The 20,901-nt window shown below is 39.8% G+C and overlaps 1 protein-coding gene across 2 annotated transcripts; it reads left to right on the top strand.

The window, feature by feature from the left end:
• The first annotated feature begins 22 nt into the window (after nt 1-22).
• Nucleotides 23-19,979, top strand: THOC1 (THO complex subunit 1). 2 transcript variants are annotated; one of them, XM_057364919.1, is made up of 22 exons: nt 23-108; nt 1,153-1,226; nt 1,334-1,394; nt 2,302-2,368; nt 3,440-3,558; nt 4,250-4,298; nt 4,808-4,903; nt 5,191-5,273; nt 5,746-5,819; nt 6,396-6,504; nt 7,533-7,664; nt 8,094-8,194; nt 9,445-9,511; nt 9,679-9,729; nt 10,375-10,445; nt 11,285-11,308; nt 11,729-11,824; nt 12,101-12,166; nt 14,101-14,184; nt 15,224-15,371; nt 16,864-16,942; nt 18,888-19,979. In XM_057364919.1, exons 1-22 carry the CDS (start codon nt 61-63, stop codon nt 19,181-19,183), a joined length of 1,995 nt encoding a protein of 664 aa, XP_057220902.1. In that variant the 5' UTR covers nt 23-60; the 3' UTR covers nt 19,184-19,979. The 2 variants fall into 2 exon arrangements, with proteins under 2 accessions (XP_057220902.1, XP_057220903.1); XM_057364920.1 differs by lacking the exon at nt 11,285-11,308 and having other exon boundaries at nt 24-108.
• The last annotated feature ends 922 nt before the right edge of the window (nt 19,980-20,901 follow it).

Consider the following 20,901-nt stretch of genomic DNA (forward strand, 5'->3'; position numbering starts at 1 on the left):
CGGGCGGGCGGGGGCCATGGCGTCATCGGCGCGCGCTGCCAGCGCCGCCCGCCCGGGAACATGTCGCCGCCGCTCTTCAGCCTGCCCGAGGCGCGGCTCCGCTTCACGGTGAGGCTCCCGCGGCTCCCTCCCGCCTTCCCTCTGCCCCTCCATCCTCCCCTCCGTCCCTGCCGCTCGCACGGGGGCCGGGAAGCTCCGGGGCCGGGCTGTGTCTCGGCGCGGCTGGGCCCGCGGCCCGGGCGCCTCTTTATGGAGCGCTGAGCGCGGCCGAGGCACGGCGGTRCGGGAGAGGGGACGGGCTGTGCGCCGCCTCGGCCGAGGGCAGGATCAGCCTTCAGGTTAGCGAAAATTAATGTGAAAGACAGTGTAAAAATGGCGTGCCTCCAGTAGTATTACTTCCCTCCTCAGCGCCTCTGCTGAGGGATGCTTTTCCTTGGCCAGAGCTGGGGAGCTGCGTGTGTAGCCAGGCCTCTGGATCCCGTCGTTTGCGACCCATATTGTCAAACAAGAGGGTGGGATTTGCATAGAGGTGGGAGAGGCACAAGCGCTAGATCAATTAGATCGATTTTGTAACGGGAATTTTAGACCATCTCGTCGGTGGGAGTTTGGTGGTTTTCAGCATTTGTAAAAACGCAGGACTTGCAGGGATCCTATGCAAGTTTGTAGGTGATACAAAATTGGGAGGAGCTGATAACTCCCTTGAAGACAGAGAGGCTCTCAGGCACATGATAGGATTCTTGGGGCTGTCCAYGCAGGGCCAGGAGKTGGACTCGATGATTCTTGTGGGTACTGWCTGACTCAGAATATTCTGAGTTGTGTCCCAAACCACTATAACCACCTGAAGTGTGTGTGGCACGTGAGCCAACAGTAGATGCAGTGTTGGTCACAACAGAGTGCTCCTCTGTGTATCACTTAGAAATGCTGTTTTCACCACACTTAGCCCAGCTTTGTTTGAGGTGTGATTCTCTATTAATTCAYRTGYGTAATTTCCTAGGTCCTTGTTAYTTGCCCTTCGTGTTACAAAGTTCTYTCTGTAAAGTGACRAATGGTGTGTGGCAGAAAGATTCCTTTGTGTTTCTGCCCAGTGTCAGAGGAAGGAGGACATCTTTTAGTTTTGTACTGGTGGTGTAACCTTTCTTTGCATTTTGGTAGACATCTACCAGAGAGGCCCTGATTAACAAAAGCATCAAGCCGTTGCTGAATGCATTTAACCAGGTTCCTGGGAGGTAAGTAATGGCTACTTGATTTTTTTAAAAGTGCCTATTTAGATAACTTCTAGTAATCTTGGGCCTGAGTGTTGTTACTAACTAAGGTGGAATGTTTGCATTTGCAGTGAAAATGAAAAGAAGTGCACCTTGGATCAAGCTTTTAGAGTTGTTGTGGAAGAAGAAATAGTAAGTACTTTAAATTGCTGCWGCTTATATCTTGTTGAACCTCAAATTTCTATTTTCAGGCTAATAGATTAATGTAACAGCTACTYAGTTTAGTTTAAGAAAACACTTTATTAAAAACAGGAGCTAGGTAGTAGTTAATTAAGATTAAATACAGGTGCTTCAAAGAGGTGGGTAAAATTTTGTATTTTATAGACATCATACTTTAGTCAGTGTTGTTGAGTGAGCCTTTTCCAGCATTTCTTTGTAATCCTTATGAAACTGCTTTATCTTAAAATTCTAATTCATAAATATRCATTGTTCTATAACTGCTATTTTAAGAGGGGGTAGCAAGGGTACGTTTAGAATAGATATCAGAAAGAAATTCCTCACTGTTAGGATGGTGAGGCACTGAAACAAGTTGCCCAGAGAAGTTGTGGATGCCTTAACCCTGGAAAGGTTCMGTGTCAGGTTGGATGGGGCTCTGAGCAACCTCACCTAGTGGAAGATGTCCCTGTCCATGGCAGGGGGATGGAACTGCATCTTTATGGCCTCTTCAAATCTAAGCCATTTTGTGGTTTGTTACTTATATGTAACAAAGCTGCATTGTCAGCTAAAAAGAATGATGAAAGGAGTCAAATAATGTATGATCAAATAATACTGGAATGAAGCCTATATGTGGAATATTGATTTTCAGAGGTAAATTGCTCGCTGCATGTTTGGGTCTTTAGTGGCTGGAAGCAGTCAGTAAAGGTTTCACACTCAGTAAAAACATGTTATAGTTAATTGACAGGTCAAATTTAATAGATTGTTTTAGAAAATTGAATGTCAATATTTGTTTTAAATTTGCCTACTTGGAAGCAAGAATTTTAGCTTTGTTAGATACTTCTGAGTCAGACCAGAGAATTTCAACACTGTTTTCTTTGTTTAGATAAACAAAGCTCCATGTGAAAATCTSCTGGCAATCATTTCTCTTGCTATTAATGGAGTCACAGAAGGTGAGCATCTMTCTTTCAAATCTACTGACAATTTTRGGGACCATTATGGGGAATTTTAAAATCTTGATTTCATCTATGGTGGTTWCCTTTGGTGATATGCTAGTGCTTAGTAAGTTTGATTTTATTTCAGAAGAGAAATTAAGTATAATATAACTAAATTTGGATTTGGTTATATATGTGACGTTTGTGTTAGAATCTCTTTTTTCTTTTTAATAGAGAAAGATGAATGGGTTTGGTTGCAGCATGATTAGCATTTTCAGTCTTTGTCCAGCATTCTAAAATTATTAGAAGTTTCCCCACATAATTTCAGAGTTGAGACCACTGAGGCAGAGAGGTAAAATGACTTGGCAGAGCCAGAAATAACATCTCCTGGATAGCTGTGCTCATCTCCTGTCAGTACTTGTCTGTTTTTTAGAGATTGAATCTGTTTCTGTAATTGTTTTTTGTGTCAGAAATCAGCRAGCTGATCTCTTCTGAAGTGGCTTTTGAACTCTTCCTTTTGTTTATTTGATCACATGGTTTCTTGTTCACATTATTCATCAAAAAAAGTTTGTTTTAATAAGTATAGGTTAGCTACATCTATGTTTTATGAGCTGTAGAATAACAAGAACTGTGATATGAGGGATGCAGGCACTGCCTGCAGAGCATGGATAGATGGCCTTGGAACACTGTTTAGCAGTGCTTTATTTGAAAAGGCTCTCAGGCTTCATGGGTGTGTGTAGTGACTAACTGTGGATTTAGAGGTCTGAAAGAGTTTACTTGCGGTCTGCAAAAAGATATGGCATTGTTTCAGACTCTGAGGTCTTTAGAACAGTGATTTTTTTTTTTTAGTATTTGTTTTATTTTAGTGCAAAGCTTTTGCAAATCTCATTTGCGTATGTGCAGAAGTAGCCTTAATGAAAGTTTACATTTTAGCCCATGCTTTCTGTTAGGATTTGTAGTAACTCAGAAGAACAACTTTCTTCTTTTTTTTTTTTTATTTTAATTAAACGTCTCTCAAGTGCAGTGCATCTTTATTTTTTTGCATTTCTATTCAGATTTATTAAATAAAAGATTCCCTGTTCCTTATAGGTATCTGCACTGCATCAACTCCATTTGTGCTTTTGGGGGATGTTCTGGATTGCCTCCCTTTGGATCAGTGTGACAAAATTTTCACTTTTGTGGAGAAAAATGTTGCTACATGGAAATCGGTGAGTATTTCTGCAAAATGTTGTATAGTTTTACCAAAGCTTTTGTCTACACAAGCCATTTTTATGAACAGAATTTAACTGTCTGTAGCTGACATGTAAGTGTCAGGAGCTCCAAAGGTTGCACCTGAAAAGCATTCTAATTTCTCACTGTTTTCCTAACCTGGATTTTCTAACCAGGACTTCCTCTCATAGTCACTAACTCCAGCTGTTCTGTTTCAGATAACATTGTGGCCCCTGATATATTCACAAACTGTTCTTTATTATTAATTCAAGTATCTACTGATTTCTTTCTCCTACTTTCAAATAGCCAGTATTTTGAAAGCTGTAAATCTTTTGTGTGTGCTCTCTACTTRTTTGTATAAATCATGCATGGGAATAATAAAGGAAATTACTGTCAAAAWTAGTGTATTCCAAGAAAAAAAAGTGGTTGCTGTTCTTACAATTCATTGTAACAAATGTTTTTTTTTTATGAAGGCTGGATTTAAATGTATTTTATGCCTTCTTGGAATTTGTGGGACTGCTCATTTCATGTTGTCTTTTCATGGAACCTGCCTCTTATGTAAGGAGAGACTCAAATTTACAGTTATCTGTAGGAGTGACTCATACTTACTCATATCTTATGATTGAATTAAATCCACTCAAGAAGGTTTTATGATCTCTGAATGTTCTAAATGTCTTTATTTTGTTTCAGAATACATTTTACTCTGCAGGGAAAAATTACTTGCTACGCATGTGCAATGGTGAGTGGTATTTTTTTGGGAAGGGRGAAGTAGAATTAAAGAACTTCCTATCTCAGCAAATGAAAGCGAGTTTAATAATTTGATTTAAATTCAGATGTGTTCAACAAGTAATGAAGTTAAAAGGTGCGTCACTCAGCAGATATGAATTCATGAGTCTTGCTTATTAATGTAAAAGTTGTTCAGACCTCARGGAACTCTCTTCATCAGTGGAGATCATTGCAGAAAGAATATCATTCCTCAGCAATGACAAGGCTCATATCAGAGGCTGTATTTGAGTAGGATTCATTTGAATTTATTTTTTATTGGTRTTGAAGGTGTTAGGAGAATTGGCAGAATGCATTTGGATGAAATCTGTCTGATCAGAGGGAGTCACTAGCATTTAAATTTACAAATCTGAACTGCCTTTCATTAGCTCTGTAGGTCATGTAGTTAGCAAGTATTGAATTCTATTATATGAGAAATGAAAAGAAGGATAAATACTAATATTCTTTACTTTTTATTATATCTAGACCTCTTAAGAAGATTATCTAAGTCRCAAAACACGGTCTTTTGTGGAAGAATTCAACTGTTCTTGGCTAGGTTATTTCCGCTTTCAGAAAAGTCAGGTGAGATTTTTTGCATTTCATGACACAACATCAAGGCTAAATAAGCAGAACCTTCTAAACTTACAGTGGTTGCAGTCCAAATCCAGTTGGGCCAAGTCACTTTGCACTTGTATCCCAGTTCTTGTGCCTATCCTTGATACTGTAAGTGACTTTTATTTGCTTTGATTTCAAACATAGATTTTGAATACTGTTTCTGAGAATGAGTATCAGCATTTCATAAACAGCTGTCTGAGTGAACAGTCCTGGGAACTTCACAGCTTTTAAGACTTACCCTTTGTTTTTCACAGGGCTTAACTTGCAGAGCCAATTTAACCTGGAAAATGTCACTGTTTTCAATACCAATGAACATGAAAGCACTCTGGGACAGAAGGTGAAAATTCTTATGTTATTTTTCACTGATTCTGCAGTGAACGTATAGTTTGCAAAAAATATGCTACTGTGCTTAGTGTTTGGGACTGAAGGTTCACCATTTGGTTGTCCCTCTRCCAAGCTGTTGTTTTGGGAATAGGGCTATTGCCTGTAACATTAAACAGTGCACTCTGAGAGGAAAAAGGTTGTTTTGATTTGAGGAATGAGCACTGTCACTGTGCAGTTTTTTCCACAGTGTGCAGAGGATAGAACTGTCTCTTCAGGTCTTTTTCAGAAATAGTGATGCTAGCATTGCATTAAGATGGGAATTTGTTGCTCATTTTATGGTAATAATACTTCAGAGATCTTTTGAGTTACCAGCTTAGGCTCTCTGAGCTAATATGTAATTGAATGTTTGTAATAAAGAACGCTGTGAGAACTCGGCAAACTGTAGTGGCATTTGCATAAATTTAARATATTTTTTTCCTATTTAGCACACAGAGGAGAGGGAAGAAGGAATGGATGTAGAAGAAGGTGAAATGGGAGATGATGAAGCACCAACAAGTTGGTGAGCTTACAGAAATTTTAAAAGCATAAAGTGAAAGGAAAAAAGCTGTTCAGGAAAAATCTTTAAATGTTGTGGTCCCAATTCTCATCTCCTGCCCTCTCAAGATTAGATATGTCTAATCAATGAGGACTCCTGRCAGTGTCTTAATTAAATGGAGCTGCCTGAAAGACAGAAATTCACAGATTTGAAAAAGTTGCATACCCTGGCTGAGAACCAGTCTGGGTTTGACAGTTTTCCAAATTCGCTTGACAAAACTTGTTGTGAYAAGGTGTATTCAGGGATTTTGAGTATGTGCTTTAGGAGAAAAAGCTGTGTTTCTCTTCATTCCCCACATATTGCAAAGCTCCTGGGATCCTTTTTATGTAYTATTTTTGCTTTTATGGTGAGAAAGTAATGATAGACTGAACGAAAAACTCTTACAAGGACAAGTTACAGATTTTTCTGCAAGGGTTCACTACTGATTTATTCATTTACTTCCAAAATGAATGATATTTTCTGGGGTTGTACATTCCTGAATGAACTTGAATTTAATGAATTGCTTTTCAGTAAGTTTTTTTAAATTCTTTTTTTCCACAGTTCCATTCCAATAGATTATAACCTGTATAGAAAATTCTGGTCGCTTCAAGATTATTTTAGAAATCCTGTGCAGTGCTATGAGAAGGTGTCATGGAAAACTTTTCTAAAGGTAATCTAAATTCATGCTTTCMACCATTCAGCCTGAGTAAAAGTCATTTCAGCATGAGTAGCACTGACTGCGTAAGCATTAAACAATAGAAAGGCTCAGGCCACTGGAAAATGCTATTTTCTGAAGTGAGCCTTTGGCAGTAAACAAACATGTTGTGTTCAGATGTACCATAAGCCCCCTAATACAACTTGTGTATGTCAATATCAGAAATACTTCRTATGTTGCAACAATGCCAGAAATACCTTTTTTGTTGTTTATCAGCTGCAAAAAGCAGAACTTGTGGGTTAGTTTGCATTTTTTTATCTGAAGAAGATAAATAGCTCTACCTAGTCCTAGCTCGTATTTTTGAGTAGTCATATTGATGCTGGTGGGATCCTAAAGATTATTGGTTTCTAATGAAGCAAATCTCTTTATAGAAGCAATGACTTGAATGTCCCCTTAAGCCAGCTGTTTCAGTTTTGCTTAAGTGAATACTGAGGATGATTTATTGCTAAGCTAYCATTTCTTCACAATTTGTCACTCAGTATTTATTTAAATCAAAGAAGCCTAGTTATTTTTAATCTCTGTTTGTTGGTAATAAGAGGTGACATCTGCTCAGAGATCCTAATATAAATCTAATTAATGAGGTCTACTAATGGGATCAAGAAAAAACCCCCACATAGAACCACCACAGGTGCAGTTCAGAAACTGATCAAGTACAGACTTAAGTCTTTCAGATTAATGTAGCACTATCATCACATGAACCTTTTTTCTTCATCATGTCTAAACAGCAAAGGAATTATGCATTGTTCAGAASCCAAAACATAGCTTTTCTTAACATATTTTAAATACTCCATATGATTAGCTATTCTGATGCAAGAAACACTTCATTTGTGGTGTTCGGAGAGGCCCTGCACAATGGTGACCAATGGGTTGCTTTGATGGGCTGATTGCAAGCTTATTTTACTTGCTTGGCTTTATGTCTAGTGTAGTTGTCTAACTACAAAGTTGGTTTTTATTGTTTAATGTGGTAAATAACTGTTTTATAGTACTCAGAAGAAGTTTTGGCTGTTTTCAAAAGTTACAAATTGGACGACACTCAGGCTTCACGAAAAAAGTTGGAAGAACTAAAAACAGGAGGAGARCATGTATATTTTGCAAAGTTCCTAACTAGTGAAAAGGTATGTGATTTCCCTTCTCAGAATCCCAGGCTACTTGAGTTTGGGAGGGACCAGTGTCTCGTTCAGTCTCCCTACTCAAAGCTCTCAGCTGGAGCAGTTAATCAGCACTGTGTCTAGCTGGGCTTTGAATATCTCCAGAGATCAAGATTCCACAGTTTCTCTGGGTATCCCATTATACTGTTTGATCACTTTAGATAGATTTATTCTATTCTTTTTTCTCTTTTGCTCTCTTTTCTATTTTTTTTTCTTTTTTCTATTTTATTCTTTGTGGATTGCTTCTTAATTACCTGGGGGCTTCTATTTCTGGAGTAAATCTTCAGTAAAGCTGCCATTTGTTTATTGGATTTCATTTGTAAYGTTGCCTTTACAAAGATAAGTTAAAACAGAGTAAATAATCAAAGATCTGTTCCTTTTTTTGTTGTTGTTTAGCTGATGGATTTACAGCTGAGTGACAGTAACTTTCGCCGTCACATCTTGTTGCAGTACCTAATACTATTTCAGTATCTAAAGGGACAAGTCAAATTTAAAAGGTAATGTGAAAATATTTTGTGTTTTGGGGTTGGGGAATTAGGAACTTGTATTTAAACAAAATATTCTAAAATAGTTTGTCTACTTATTCTGAGGTTTTTGTGGAACTYGGAGCCTTGGATTGGTAAATACAGGGTGTGGCTGAAGTTATTTTGCAGCAGGAAAGCAGAAGTCTCATTTATTTCTSTGTTCCTCTCTGATTCTTTGCCATCCCTTGCTCTAACGTTACTGGACTTACTCAACTTGTGCAATGTACTATACCAGCAAAAACCCAATCTGCTCATCTTTGCAGAATTAGTTTTCTGTCAGGTTGGTGAGTTGTGGGGTCTCAGAGAAGCAGAGGCCATTAAAACTTGTTTATGCTGAGTGCCAGCCATGAGAAGAGAGGAGACTCTTGGCAGCATCAAGTTGTAAAACCAAGTCAATGTACTTGCGTGTGGCATCATTTTGGATCTATACTAATTCTGCAATGTGGCATTGTTTGCTGCTTTTTCTAGTGTGCTACAGAACTCTAAAATGGCAAGAAATAACAATGGTGATTGTTGCTTTTATAAATTCATGGGATAGAACCAAACTCCATTTGTTCCTAATCTCTATGCTGATGAAAATCCCATCTTTCTCTTCATTTCCTGTGCCCTGGGCCATATGTTCACATAATAATTCACATCCTTAACAAGGTAGCTGTCTCTYGCCTGCAATATATTGCTTTTTATAAACGGCACTTAAAGAACTTTGTAGACTGGATTGGTATCACCATCCTAGTTCTATAGATTATTTATCAAGGCAGTTTAGTGGCAGAGAAAGAATGGAATTCAGATCTTCTGCATTGCAGTTCTTGTCTTGTTGAGATGACAGTCATTTCATGGTCGGTTCATTAAAATGTTACTTAAAACCATTCGTTTATCAGTGGTCAAGGATGGAATGAGATACAAATGGTGTAATATAACACTTGGTGAGTGTTTTTGGGGTAAATGTTTTCATTGTGCCCATTTTGCTGTATTTTGGGTCCAACAGGAARCTGTGTTCTTGAATCACACAAATGGGCTTCCTATTCAGTAAAACTAAACCTTGAAAGTATAGTCCCCAAGCACATCTAATTAATTCCACAAACTAAAAAATGGTCAGTCCCTGGGACCAGAGCACATCATATTCAAAGTACTTTCCTCAGATCCCCTCTAACAGAAGATATGTATTGTAAATTATGTGACCTCAGCACAGTTTTTGATGTGTTGTTTTGTTTTTTCAATTCCAGTTCAAATTATGTTCTAACAGATGAACAGTCTCTTTGGATTGAAGATACTACAAAAGCAGTTTACCAGGTTAGTACAGTATCTAGTTCCATAGAAATTGCTAGAAGAATATTAAGCATGTAATAGGTATCAACCACCTTTGAAGCAGTAATCACCATTTTCTCTGGGKTTTTTTTCCTACATGTTCTGCTACAGGTGAAATGCAAAAAGTTCACTTTCTTTTCTCACAATTATAGCTTCTTTCAGAAAATCCTCCCGATGGGGAAAGATTCTCAAAAATGGTAGAGGTAAGTACTTTGATGTCTGCCTGAACAAGGTCTATATAGCACATAAAAAAGCAGTATCAGCATAAACCAGCTTTTGGAACACAGCTATTATATCTGAGAGAATTTTTACCTCATCCCAGTAAATAAAGGTCTTATAATGTCTTTTTATTTTACAGTCATATTTTATCCCATGTTTTCATTAATACTCTTTTCTTCCTTTTCCTGGGGAGAAACAGAAATATGCCTCTCTGTGCATGTGTACATACAGGAGAGATGAGTTAATGGAAAGCAAAAAAAAATTTGAAGTTTTTGCATGTAGGAGTCCTGTGCCCMAAGACAATGGAAATAAAATACAAGTAAAATTAATAAAAACCTCAAAAGTTTTCTTCTTGCTTTTCTTCTTTCCTTTACTTTGACTGCATCTATTTTCTTGTCTAGATCAGGGGAAATAACACCTTTCTTACAATTTTTGAAGAGAGGAGATACACTTTTTGAGTAGMTTAAACCAATTCTTTAAGACTATACTGATGGTCTTTAAAATAGTGATTGAAATACACAACCTAGAAGAAAGYTTTCCCTTTAATTTTAATAGCTGTTTAAATCTTTGAGGTCAACTCCAAAACTGATTATGACYCTAATAATGTGCAATACTTTGTCTTTCTCCAGCATATATTAAATACTGAAGAAAACTGGAACTCATGGAAAAATGAGGGCTGCCCAAGCTTTGTGAAAGAAAGGTAACTGTTATGAAACAGAAGCTTTCTGCTGCTTGTTTGAAATGGTGGTTCCACTTCCGAATATGGTACCCATGGTGCATTTGAGTGTTAGTCATTCATACAGGAAATCTGCACAGTTGCCTGTCCCTTCAGCAAGTGCAGAAGGCTCTTGGATTCCTGCCAAAAGTCATAAGGCTTGCAGTGTCAGGGAAGAGGTGGTTATAGGTGTGTGGGCTCTCAGGAAAGCATTCTTCATTGTCTAAAGGSAACATTTTGTGGTACTGACAAGGTGACTGGAGCAGGCTGGGTCCCCTCCTGCTTTCAGCAGATCCTAGTTGAAGAGGTTAGTGCCTGACTTTCCCATATGCCCCTTTGGATTGCCTCTAAAGGAGCCTTTGACATTATGGCTTTGACAGGGCAGCATACCTGGAGTTTGTGTGTAACAGTTCTCTTACACAATTTATTTATTAGTTTGCCACTTGATGCTCATGACTTAAGGGAAATGACAGTTAGGTGGCTTTCACTACTGAAAGTTTCCTGTGTAATTTACTAACTAGTGACAAAACTTGAACTTTGACTCCCTGCATTTACTTTACCTTGAGAGGATGACGGAACATTTTCTTTCACCCTTTTTCATTGTACACAAAGACTTGTAGCCTCCTTGTGGTAAGGAGCATCTGGGTCATTGTCTCTTTGGAGATTTCCTTGGAGAGATGAGTGCAGCCACCTCTTCATGACTAAAGGTGTTTACTGAAAAAGGGAGGGGGGGGCTGTTAGAAGAGAGAAATTACTGTTGCAGGGTGATTATGGGGAAGTAAAATTATGAAATTTGACTTTTATAAATGTTCTGTCTCCTTTAGATCTCATCCAGAGTTTCAGCTTGGGTAGGTCTTGCCCTAACCCCAGGTTCTCCATTYTCTGATTCCATGAAATCAGGTGCAGCTGGGGAAAGAGGCCTTGCAATCATAGAGCAGATGATCCCAGCAGCAGGGTAGATCATACTTATATGTGCTGCTGGCACAAATGTGATTTGCTTCCTTCTCTTTATYGGGACTCTGGTAGAGCTTTACATTTTTGAGTGAACTCATTTTGGTGTCTGGCAGAACCCTTATCTTCATTTTGCCTTCTCTCTCCTGTTCACCACTGTCTCCTTCCAGTCTTAGACTCACTGTCCTTCAGTCCTTTCATTATGATTCAACTTGTCACCATCTGAAGGTGAAAGGTGAAGGTGAAATCACTTTTTTTTGTTCGTGAGATAYTACTGGTTTGATACTCAAGAGCATCCTTTTCTTGTTTTTCTTCAGACCTCCTGATTCTAAGCCAATGAGGCCTGTGAGAAAGAGGCCAGCTCCAGAGGACTTCTTAGGAAAAGGATCAAGCAAAAAAATCCTTATGGGGAAGTAYGTTGGGTTCTTYTTCCTTTATAGGGTTTTGGGTTTGGGTTAGTTAGTTGGTTKGGGGGGGTTTCTGTTTGGGRTTTTTTCCTCCACTGGTTTTTCTGTGCAGTAATTTTCAAACTTACTTACTTGGGAACTGCCAGGAAAGAGCAGGGGTTCCTTTAAAACTTGCAGTAGGTTTTCTTTCCTTGTAACCATTAAGACCTTTAAAACAGTCCATAAGTGTGGAATAATAGAACGGTGAACATAAACGATGTGTGTTTATGCTTTTCTTTTCAGTGAGGAACTGACTCGCCTTTGGAATTTATGTCCTGATAACATGGAAGCCTGTAAATCTGAGAGYAGGTAGGTAAAAATGGGTGTGTCATTGTCTGAAGCGAACTAATTAGCACTCTAATGAGAGTTACCAAATTGGCATTAGAAAATAGACCAGATGGTCATAGGAGGTGTGCATTTCACTGTGTCTTGAGAGAATTTTGTTATATGAAATCTCACTTGAAATCTCACTTTTCTTCACTTCCTCTAGTGTTTATAATGTCAGTAATTTCCATTGCTTAGTAAAGTAAAAGTGAGGCTGAAAAACAGAACTCCCATTTTGTAGAGCATGATTGTATAATTAATTTCCTTATATAATGAAGGAAGCTTGCCAGGTCTGGCTCTGATGAATTTAGCAGCTACTTGGCTATGATTTTTGAGCAGGTCTGTGCTTTKAACAGTGCTAGATAAGAGATTGGCTAGCTGGCATTGTTCCAGCACGTACTGGATCTATTCATGGGGCAGATCCAGAAAAATGCAATTATTGGTTATCCCTTCTGCTTGCACAGTTGTAGGAAATACTTAAAATGCATTCTGCTACACAACTTTCTTTGTTTCAGATACCAAAATCCCTTTTTCTGTGCAGACATGATACAGAGTAAGAAAATTTGGAGAAGGAATGGGACAGTTCCCAAGGAGAACTCTGCTAGTAGTGACTGTTAAGTCTGGTTGCCTGTGGAGCGGTGCTAGCTGTGCAGACACMTTGAATGGAGGAATTACTTTTCCAGAGGTTTAGAGCTTTGCAGAGGAAGTGCTCTCCTTACTTGTGAGTCTGGGGATGTACAGGAAGGTCTCTGGCAGGATACTTGCCTTTACTAGGCCAAGGGCTGAAGGTGGAGTTGTGTTTGGAACCAAAGCTTTTGACTCCCCGTGTGTGATTGTATTGTCCTGCAATGTCTTTAAATAAAAATAGATAAATAAATAAAACCCTAAACAAATGGAGATAAACCAAGAAAATGCATGCCATGGTAAACAGGAAACAGATCCCATGGGATCTGGATTTGGTTCCAAGTTTTTACTACAGACTTTGTGGCTGTACGTGGTCAAGTGACTGTAGCTTTTTACTTTGGTTCCTCACATCTCCATTTAGATGAGGTAATATTTCCTTAGCTGTCCTCTTTTTAGATGTTTTTGTTCTGGGGATAATACAACAGGACTTAGATGGGTTTTCAAGGTGCTGGCTTTGTAGTCAGTGCTGATGCTACCCTTAAACATGCACAGGCCACTGCTACCCTGGGCAAAATGCATTTTTCAAAACAAAATTTAAGTGAATTTACAGACCAATGTGCTTCACAGCCTGCTCCAGCGCATTACTAGACTCCCTTGCAGAACCAGGTGTCTCTTGTCAGCATTAGGTAGGAGAAATACAGATCATTACAAGCTTGCTTTGCATTGAGAATCTTGGCTCTCAGTAACCTATAGCTCTTATGCAATCTGTGTTTCTTGGTTAGTCTTCTCAACAGCAGACTGTCATCATGGTGTGAAGTRTCATTTCTGTTCTGTTTTTAGGTCTTTTAGGGTTCCTTTTGTGCTGCTTTGAGTACCTGTCAGAACCAACTGCAGTTCYGAGAGCAGATGGAACTGAAATGGGGGTGGGGGGAGAGCCACGTTTAACTGATCCTGTCAAATGGCACAAAACAATCATTTTAGACTCCTGGGCATTTGTGAGCTGTGCAAATACCRTTGACAGATGTTGATGTCACCTCTTGGCATGGCAGGAGGTTTAAATGTATATAATACACAGTGCTAGTGACTGCTGGCACGCCCCAGTAGTTATGCAGTAAATAATTTTATAGCAACATGTCAGATTCTTTGCTTATTTAAAATGGTTACATTTGAGTGGATTKGTTTTGGGTTTGTTTTTTTCTCTTTAGTGGATGAGCTTGAGATGTGTATGAAGGAACCAAAAACTGTATTTTAGAGAAGYTGTGAAGCATATTAAGCTCCTTATTTGATTTTTTTAGGGAATATATGCCAACATTGGAGGAATTTTTTGAAGAAGCTATTGAACAAGCAGACCCTGAAAACATGGTTGAAAATAAGTATAAGTATGTCCATCTCTCTTTCGTTTCACTTGATTTTATTCTCTTTCATGTTTGGATTGTGTCTCAGTTTAGAGACAAGTTTGGGAGAAAACACTCTGGAATGRATGTTTYCTCTAAAAGAAAAGGGTTTCAGCAATCCCTTCCCRYTGMCACAAAATGAATTTTCTGGATYAAAGTGAAAAAAACCTGTTTAYTTGACAAACAAGATGCCCACAGGRCACGGGAAAAAATGAGTAACTGTTAGRTATTGAACCTTCAGAACCTTACCCCACCCACAGCAGAACAAACAAACTCAAAATGCCAGGGGAAGGGGGGAAAAAAACTCTACTGAGCATGTGGTAAGAAGGAGCAAAATGATGGACAGCTTTGTCTTGGGGAGGGAAGGAAAGTCCACGGAAGAGCTCAGGGGAAAAAGCAGATGGGAACCTGGTKWWCCTCTGATGCTGGTCTCCTKCTCACAGCAGATGAAGCTGGTGGATTTAGTGTCTTTTCTTTCGTTGGTGCAGTTTCTCCCAAGGTCTGGGCTGAAGTGCGGTGTCCCTGCGAGTTTCCCCACCAGTCTGCACCAGCTGGCTCCTGCTGATGGTCCAGTCTTGGACCAAAAATAAGCCATACAGTCCAAGAAGAAMCAGCAGAAACCAYRRAGCAATTGCTACTGCAGTSTGGGAGGAAAACTTGCCCAAGCTAACAAAAACCAAGCTTGCTAAAAGCAACAAGTAACACCCATGTGCTCCACAAGCTGAGCGTGTGGGGAGTGTGCTTGAACGAAGCCACCAGAGCTCCCCCAGCTGCCACCCCCGGGAGCTACAGAACCCCTGTCTGGGCATAAAGCAGACGAGCASGAGTAGTGTCATAAAATCACCCCAAGACAGATTGTTAAAGAAAACGGACTGTTCTCAGCATAACTAATATCTGTGTTGAACTCCAGAAATGTACAAGAATGCTTAAATTTGGACAAAATTATACTACTAAATGTCTCAAAACTTTCTTTGTGCTCTTGGGGATGCCAGACTTTACTGATCAAACTTGTGTTTTATTGTAGGGCTGTGAACAATTCTAACTATGGCTGGAGAGCACTGAGACTTCTGGCACGCAGAAGTCCCCACTTCTTCCAGCCAACAAACCAACAATTCAAGAGTTTACCTGAATATCTAGAAAACATGGTAATCAAATTAGCCAAGGAGCTGCCTGTAAGTACTATTATCCTATAATAATAAATGCTGAATTATTTCGCTTTCTGCTTGTCTCTCTGCAGTCCATTTGGTACATGGGAACAGAGGGGSMARGRAAAAAAAAMAAMCAGKAAAAAAGTCTGCACATCAAAGTAAAAGTTACAAATAAAATTAGTCTAATCTCTGAAGATCCCAGTAACACTAAACTGAGTAGCATTGATTAACCTAGGTAACTGTTGAGCCCTGCCTTGTACTCTGTGAAAAAACCAGGTGTGGTAATCCTGTTGGTATGCAGGAGTGTGTATAAATATATATATGTGTGTGTGTATATGCACTTACATGTATATATGTGAACCCAGCAGCCTGGGTTCTGTGTTGCAGTGCAGACACTTTAATGGAAGGTATAAGCCAGAATTATGGTTCATGAATATACTGGGATGGCAGGAAAAAGGGCAGTGTGTGCAGCTGAAGGTGCTGTGCTTATTGCTACCAGAGCTTTACAGCAAGGTTTGCCAGAGTTCTTCTATCAGCTCCCTGATGTCTAAAATATGCAAAATAAGAATAAACCTTGTGGAGCTGTAAATTTAAGGCATTAACCCTTTGCTTGGTCAAGAGTAAAATTTGAGTCCAGGGAGGGGCCTTTCAGGTCCCTTATCACTTTTATACACAGCGATAAGAGAGGCTGACAGTGGGGAAGGGGCACTTTCTACACCTTTGAGTTAGCACACAACCCAGCAATGTCTTGCACATACAAACCCCTGCTTCTCTACTGGACTTTGCTTGTGTGTAATGTGAAACTATTGAGGTGTAAAGGTTGAATTTTAATACATGACTGTTTCATTTGTCATGCCATCAGGGTTAATGTATGCTAATAGCAAGTTTAGAATATTGGGAGGCAGATGTATTTTAATTTGTTGAATGTATTAAGGTATTGCTGTATGCAATGTTCTTGATGGTACTACTGTCATGTGTCCTATGTTATAGCAAGAAACAAATATGTGCATAAGGCCTGTGGCTGAAATGTAGAAAAAGAGGAAGCCTTTTGCCTGATCAGTAGCTAAATGAGGGAGTAAAAAGTTTGTTGTTCGTATATTTGTTTGCCACCTTCCAGATAYTTGAAAGTACAGAAACTTGGAGGAATTCCCAAGTGAGGAATAAAATTAGTGAATAACAGTAATAATGATTTTTTTTAAATGTTCATCATTAGTGATCTCAACCAGGTTGGCTGKTTTTTTTTAAGCAAGTAATAAAGTTCACTAGGGAATGCTTAGTTGTTGTCACTATGAAATGGAAGAATCMTGTGAAGTCAGTGGATGCTTTTATTAGGTTTTTTAGTTAGTAATATGTTTTATGASAACTTGTTACTGTTACTTGTTTAGGAGACTATGGGGGATTTTAATTCTCATGTGTTACCATGTCAGGCTTTCCATTCTAACACACATTCCAGAGACAAGCACAGTTCTCTTTGAACACAAAATTCATCCAGTGATGTATAGTTCTTTTATTGTAGCCTCCTTCTGAAGAAATAAAAACAGGTGAAGATGAAGATGAGGAAGATAATGATGCTTTATTAAAGGAAAACAATGAAAGTAAGATTTGCATGTTCTCAGTCTTTTCAGTTTTTCTCTTGATGTGTATTGCAGAATCTGTGTTTTAACATAGTTTCTACTGAGGGYCATCAGTCCTGTTTATCCTAGTGCATTTGTACCAAAAAGCACAGCCTGTTTGGGACACGGGGCTCCAGGAGCAACCTCCCARTCTTCTGGCCTTCAATGCTAAAAGCATCCAACCTGTTGGATAAGCTATTTCGTTACGAGCCTCTTTCACTTTTTCTGCTACGTGGTGTATATTGACAGTGTCACTGGGTGTTCACAGCTGAAATACCAGCTGTGCAAAAGTCTGTGTGAGTGCTCCTCACTTTACTGTTCTCTCTCTCTGCCGTTTAATTACTGGGGCAAGCTCCTTCCCCTAGCCCCTCTTGGGGTGGTAGCTGTGTGACTTTCAAAAATGGATATATTCCAACTCTGCGGTCTTTACTTCCTCTTCATTTAAAATATCTTAAAGGCAAAAGGTTCTCTGTGAGAAGAGCAACCTTCCTTACAAATATCCTCACTCATTTTTCTCCACAATCCACTCCTGTTTGTCTCTTGCCTTTAATCCTGGCATCTCCTGCTCCCATGTGTTGTTCCCATCTCCTTTGTCTGTGAATCTGCCCTCTTCCATCCTCATTCATGCCTTCATCTCACAGCACCTTCTCCCTTGGGTGTTGTAACACTGTGCCAGCTCCTGGATCCAGCATGGGCAGATGGGATATGCAGGGCATGGAAGCCAAACAGTGGGTACCTCTGGCAGCTTTGTTGAAAGCTTTTTTCTGTTAGTGGAAAGCCACCTGTGGACCCCTATGAATCTCTCTCATGTTGCCCTTTTCCATCCAATATCTGACCTTTCACAATCTGCTTGCCAGTAGTAGAGAAGTTCTTTCCTCTTCAGCTGAATGCTAATTCACACAGCCTTTGTGGTGTCATGTCACTGTGTGGGATTTACATCTTTCTTTAAATCTTGTCTTAAAGCAACGAGGGCAGAGCTGTGGTTTGCTGTGTTTGACATAAGGGAAGTGATCTGAGAGCTTTTATTGTTTGGTTGTTCAGGATCTTTTATCCTTTCCCCTCAATGATGTGACTTCAGTTCAGATAAATCAGTGTGACTGGTAAGCACTGGAGAGAGTTGAAATTTCTGTTCCCTGCCAACTGTCTCTTCAGGTGGGACAAGGATGAGATATTCTATTAAATATTAAGAATATTATTAATTTCACTACGTAATTCAATCTTTGGTGTTTCARTGATATTTTGAAATAAACATGGGTGATAAGCCACAGATTGTAGACCATGATAAGCTATGAATGTGCAAAGCTATCCATGCAATCACTACAGCATTTRGCTTCTCAGCAGAGCCTAGTATTCCATGGTTCTTCTGTCAATGCCAGAATGATAGAAAATTCCTTAAAGTACTAACTACACAGGAAATTTACTGTCAYGGTCCTGCTGCCAATAGCAACATGAGAAAAAAAGCAAAGGAAGCTGAGTTGGTATGGTTTTTTTACCGGGGTTGGCTTTGAGTAAGTTGGCTAAAAAAAATTCCAAAAGACAGCTAAATGTTAAAGATCACTCTGTATTTTTGTGTTATAATTGACTTGTGTTGAAAACTGTAGTCTGCCTGTCAAAATCCTTGTTTTCATTTGGAGGAGGCAGTTCTGATGTATTTAGGACTTMTCATTTCTCTCAGTATAATAGGAGRCAAAAAGCAAGATTTTCTTTATTATGGGTGTTAAAGGACATTCCTATTGAAACCCAGGTAAACATCTTGTAAAAATCTGCTCATGAAGGTCGAGTAGGTTTGAAAAGCTACAGGAAAGGTGTAAGTCAGGCTGTCAGTAAATAAACAGAAGATTTAAAATGGGGCAGGGCAGGGAGGATTAATTTGCAGTATCTGGAGATGTTCCCTGGGTCTCACTAATTCCCTCTCTGTTTTTCCCAGGTCCAGAGGTGCAACGGGACAAAGCCATGACAGGAGAGCAGATCGAGTCCTTTGCAAACAGGCTGGGGGAGCAGTGGAAGGCCTTGGCCCCCTACTTGGAGATGAAGGAGTCTGATATCCGGCAGATTGAGCTGGACAGCGAGGACGTGAAGATGAGAGCAAAGCAGCTGCTGGTGGCCTGGCAGGATCAAGAGGGCACACACGCCACCCCCGAGAACCTGATCATGGCACTGAACAAAGCTGGGCTTGGGGACCTGGCYGAAAGCCTCACCAATGACACCGAAGGCAGCAGCTAACTCAGATGCCAACTGACTGATTTGGGGCTGGGGTGTTGGTAATTGTGACTCTTCTGGTGCCTGTCATTGATAATTGTTACTTTTGTYGCTAGGTAACAGATTTTTGATAGGTATTTTATGTTTGGTAAATGATATAAAGCTTTTTAATAATACTGTTAGATTGTCCAGATTGTCTGAGAAAAGACTTTAGTCGCCCTGGCCCAGAACTAGGAAGCTTCATCTTTGATGGTAGAGCATAAAGGGGAGGATGGAGAGTCAAGGCAGCTTTTGGTGCAGGCTCTGGGAGGGTTTGGCACCAGCAGAACTTGGGTCACTCCCGTTGGACAGAGCATTGGCAGCCTCATTCATCACAGCAGGGAAGGACTCTGAGTGAAGAACTTCCGAGTTACCATTTGGGGTGATGGGAGCTGAGGACTGTGAAAACCTCCCTGGCAGAGGTAAAATRAGAGGGTTGTTGTGATGGCACTCCAAGGCATAGCATTGACTTCCAGGGAAGAAGTACTGAGCTGCTCTCCAGCTGAAGAACTGGTTCAGTCAATGATCAYGGGGTTTCCATGCTGGGTTTTATTAGTGATTATTTTTAGCCTCTTATTCTTTGGCTATATAGAAACTCCTCTGAATCATGGTAGACAAATTTTTTTTGTCACGAGTTACTGTGAAGGTTTCATTTTAAGGCCATGGCTGTCTGTAGATGGGTACAACCTGTTTTCCCTCAAGAAGTCAGATTTTTTTTTGGTATTAAGTGGCAGCTGGCTGTAGCAGTTTGACAAATAACAATGTGGACCTCTGTTTCTTATCTATCAGGATGTTCTTTATTAAGCACATTTGAGTATTGGTATGGTTTTTTTGCATCCATGTTTTAGGGTGTACCATGTAGCCAGTTTCTTGCTATTACCGGAAAACATTCCCATGTCCCACGTAGACCCAAAGCCCAATGTTCTAGGGCTGTTAAAGCCTTCTCGCACAGGTGTGTGTGGCAGGAATTGATGCTTTGGTATCTGCTTTCCCATAGGAAAAGGCCTTTKATCAAGGTCAAGCAGGCTGTGCAGGCCAGCAGGCTGGGTAGCTGCCACTTGTACACCTCCCCCACTTTTTTGTTTAAGGAGGAATTGATTACAAGGGCAGCCATCATGTTCGCTTCTGTCTTCTTGATGAGTTGGAACAATTTCTAGAGGCAAAGAAGTCCTGTAATGAGAATAAGAAAAAGACTCATCCCCAAAGTGCCAAGCAGTCATATGTRTAAATTCAGTCCCTCAAACCAAGTTTTCAGGTGAAGCCAAGTCAAGCTGTTAGTGAGTATATCATAGAAGCTCTGTGCAGACATGGCTTGAAGGTTTTGAGATTTTTTTCCTAATACTCTTAATGCATTTATGTATTTTTACATATTTATAGAAAATGCCCCTTTTGGATGAGCCTTTACCTTGTCCCAAGAAATTTCAATACCATTCCATTCTACAGGGGTAACACACGGTAGCATCATTGTGCTGCCAATCACAGTGAAGGCCTCACTGAGTAGGGCATCCTGTTTCTCTCTTACTTATAGTGCAGTAGATGCCCTTGAGGCTAAGTGTGACAGTATTTGTAGCCCCTCTGTGAAGTTACTCACTGCAGAACTACCTGGGCTATTTTTTCTGATTCTTTTACAGCAGCAATAGCAACAGTAGGCAATAAGCCAAGYGCTAAGTCTCTTAGTTCGCTTGGAATTCTTTACTGGCTAC

The sequence above is a fragment of the Malurus melanocephalus genome, unplaced genomic scaffold, assembly GCF_030028575.1.
Source record: "Malurus melanocephalus ecotype Western Australia unplaced genomic scaffold, MMel_1.1 scaffold_44, whole genome shotgun sequence".
Taxonomy (NCBI): domain Eukaryota; kingdom Metazoa; phylum Chordata; class Aves; order Passeriformes; family Maluridae; genus Malurus; species Malurus melanocephalus.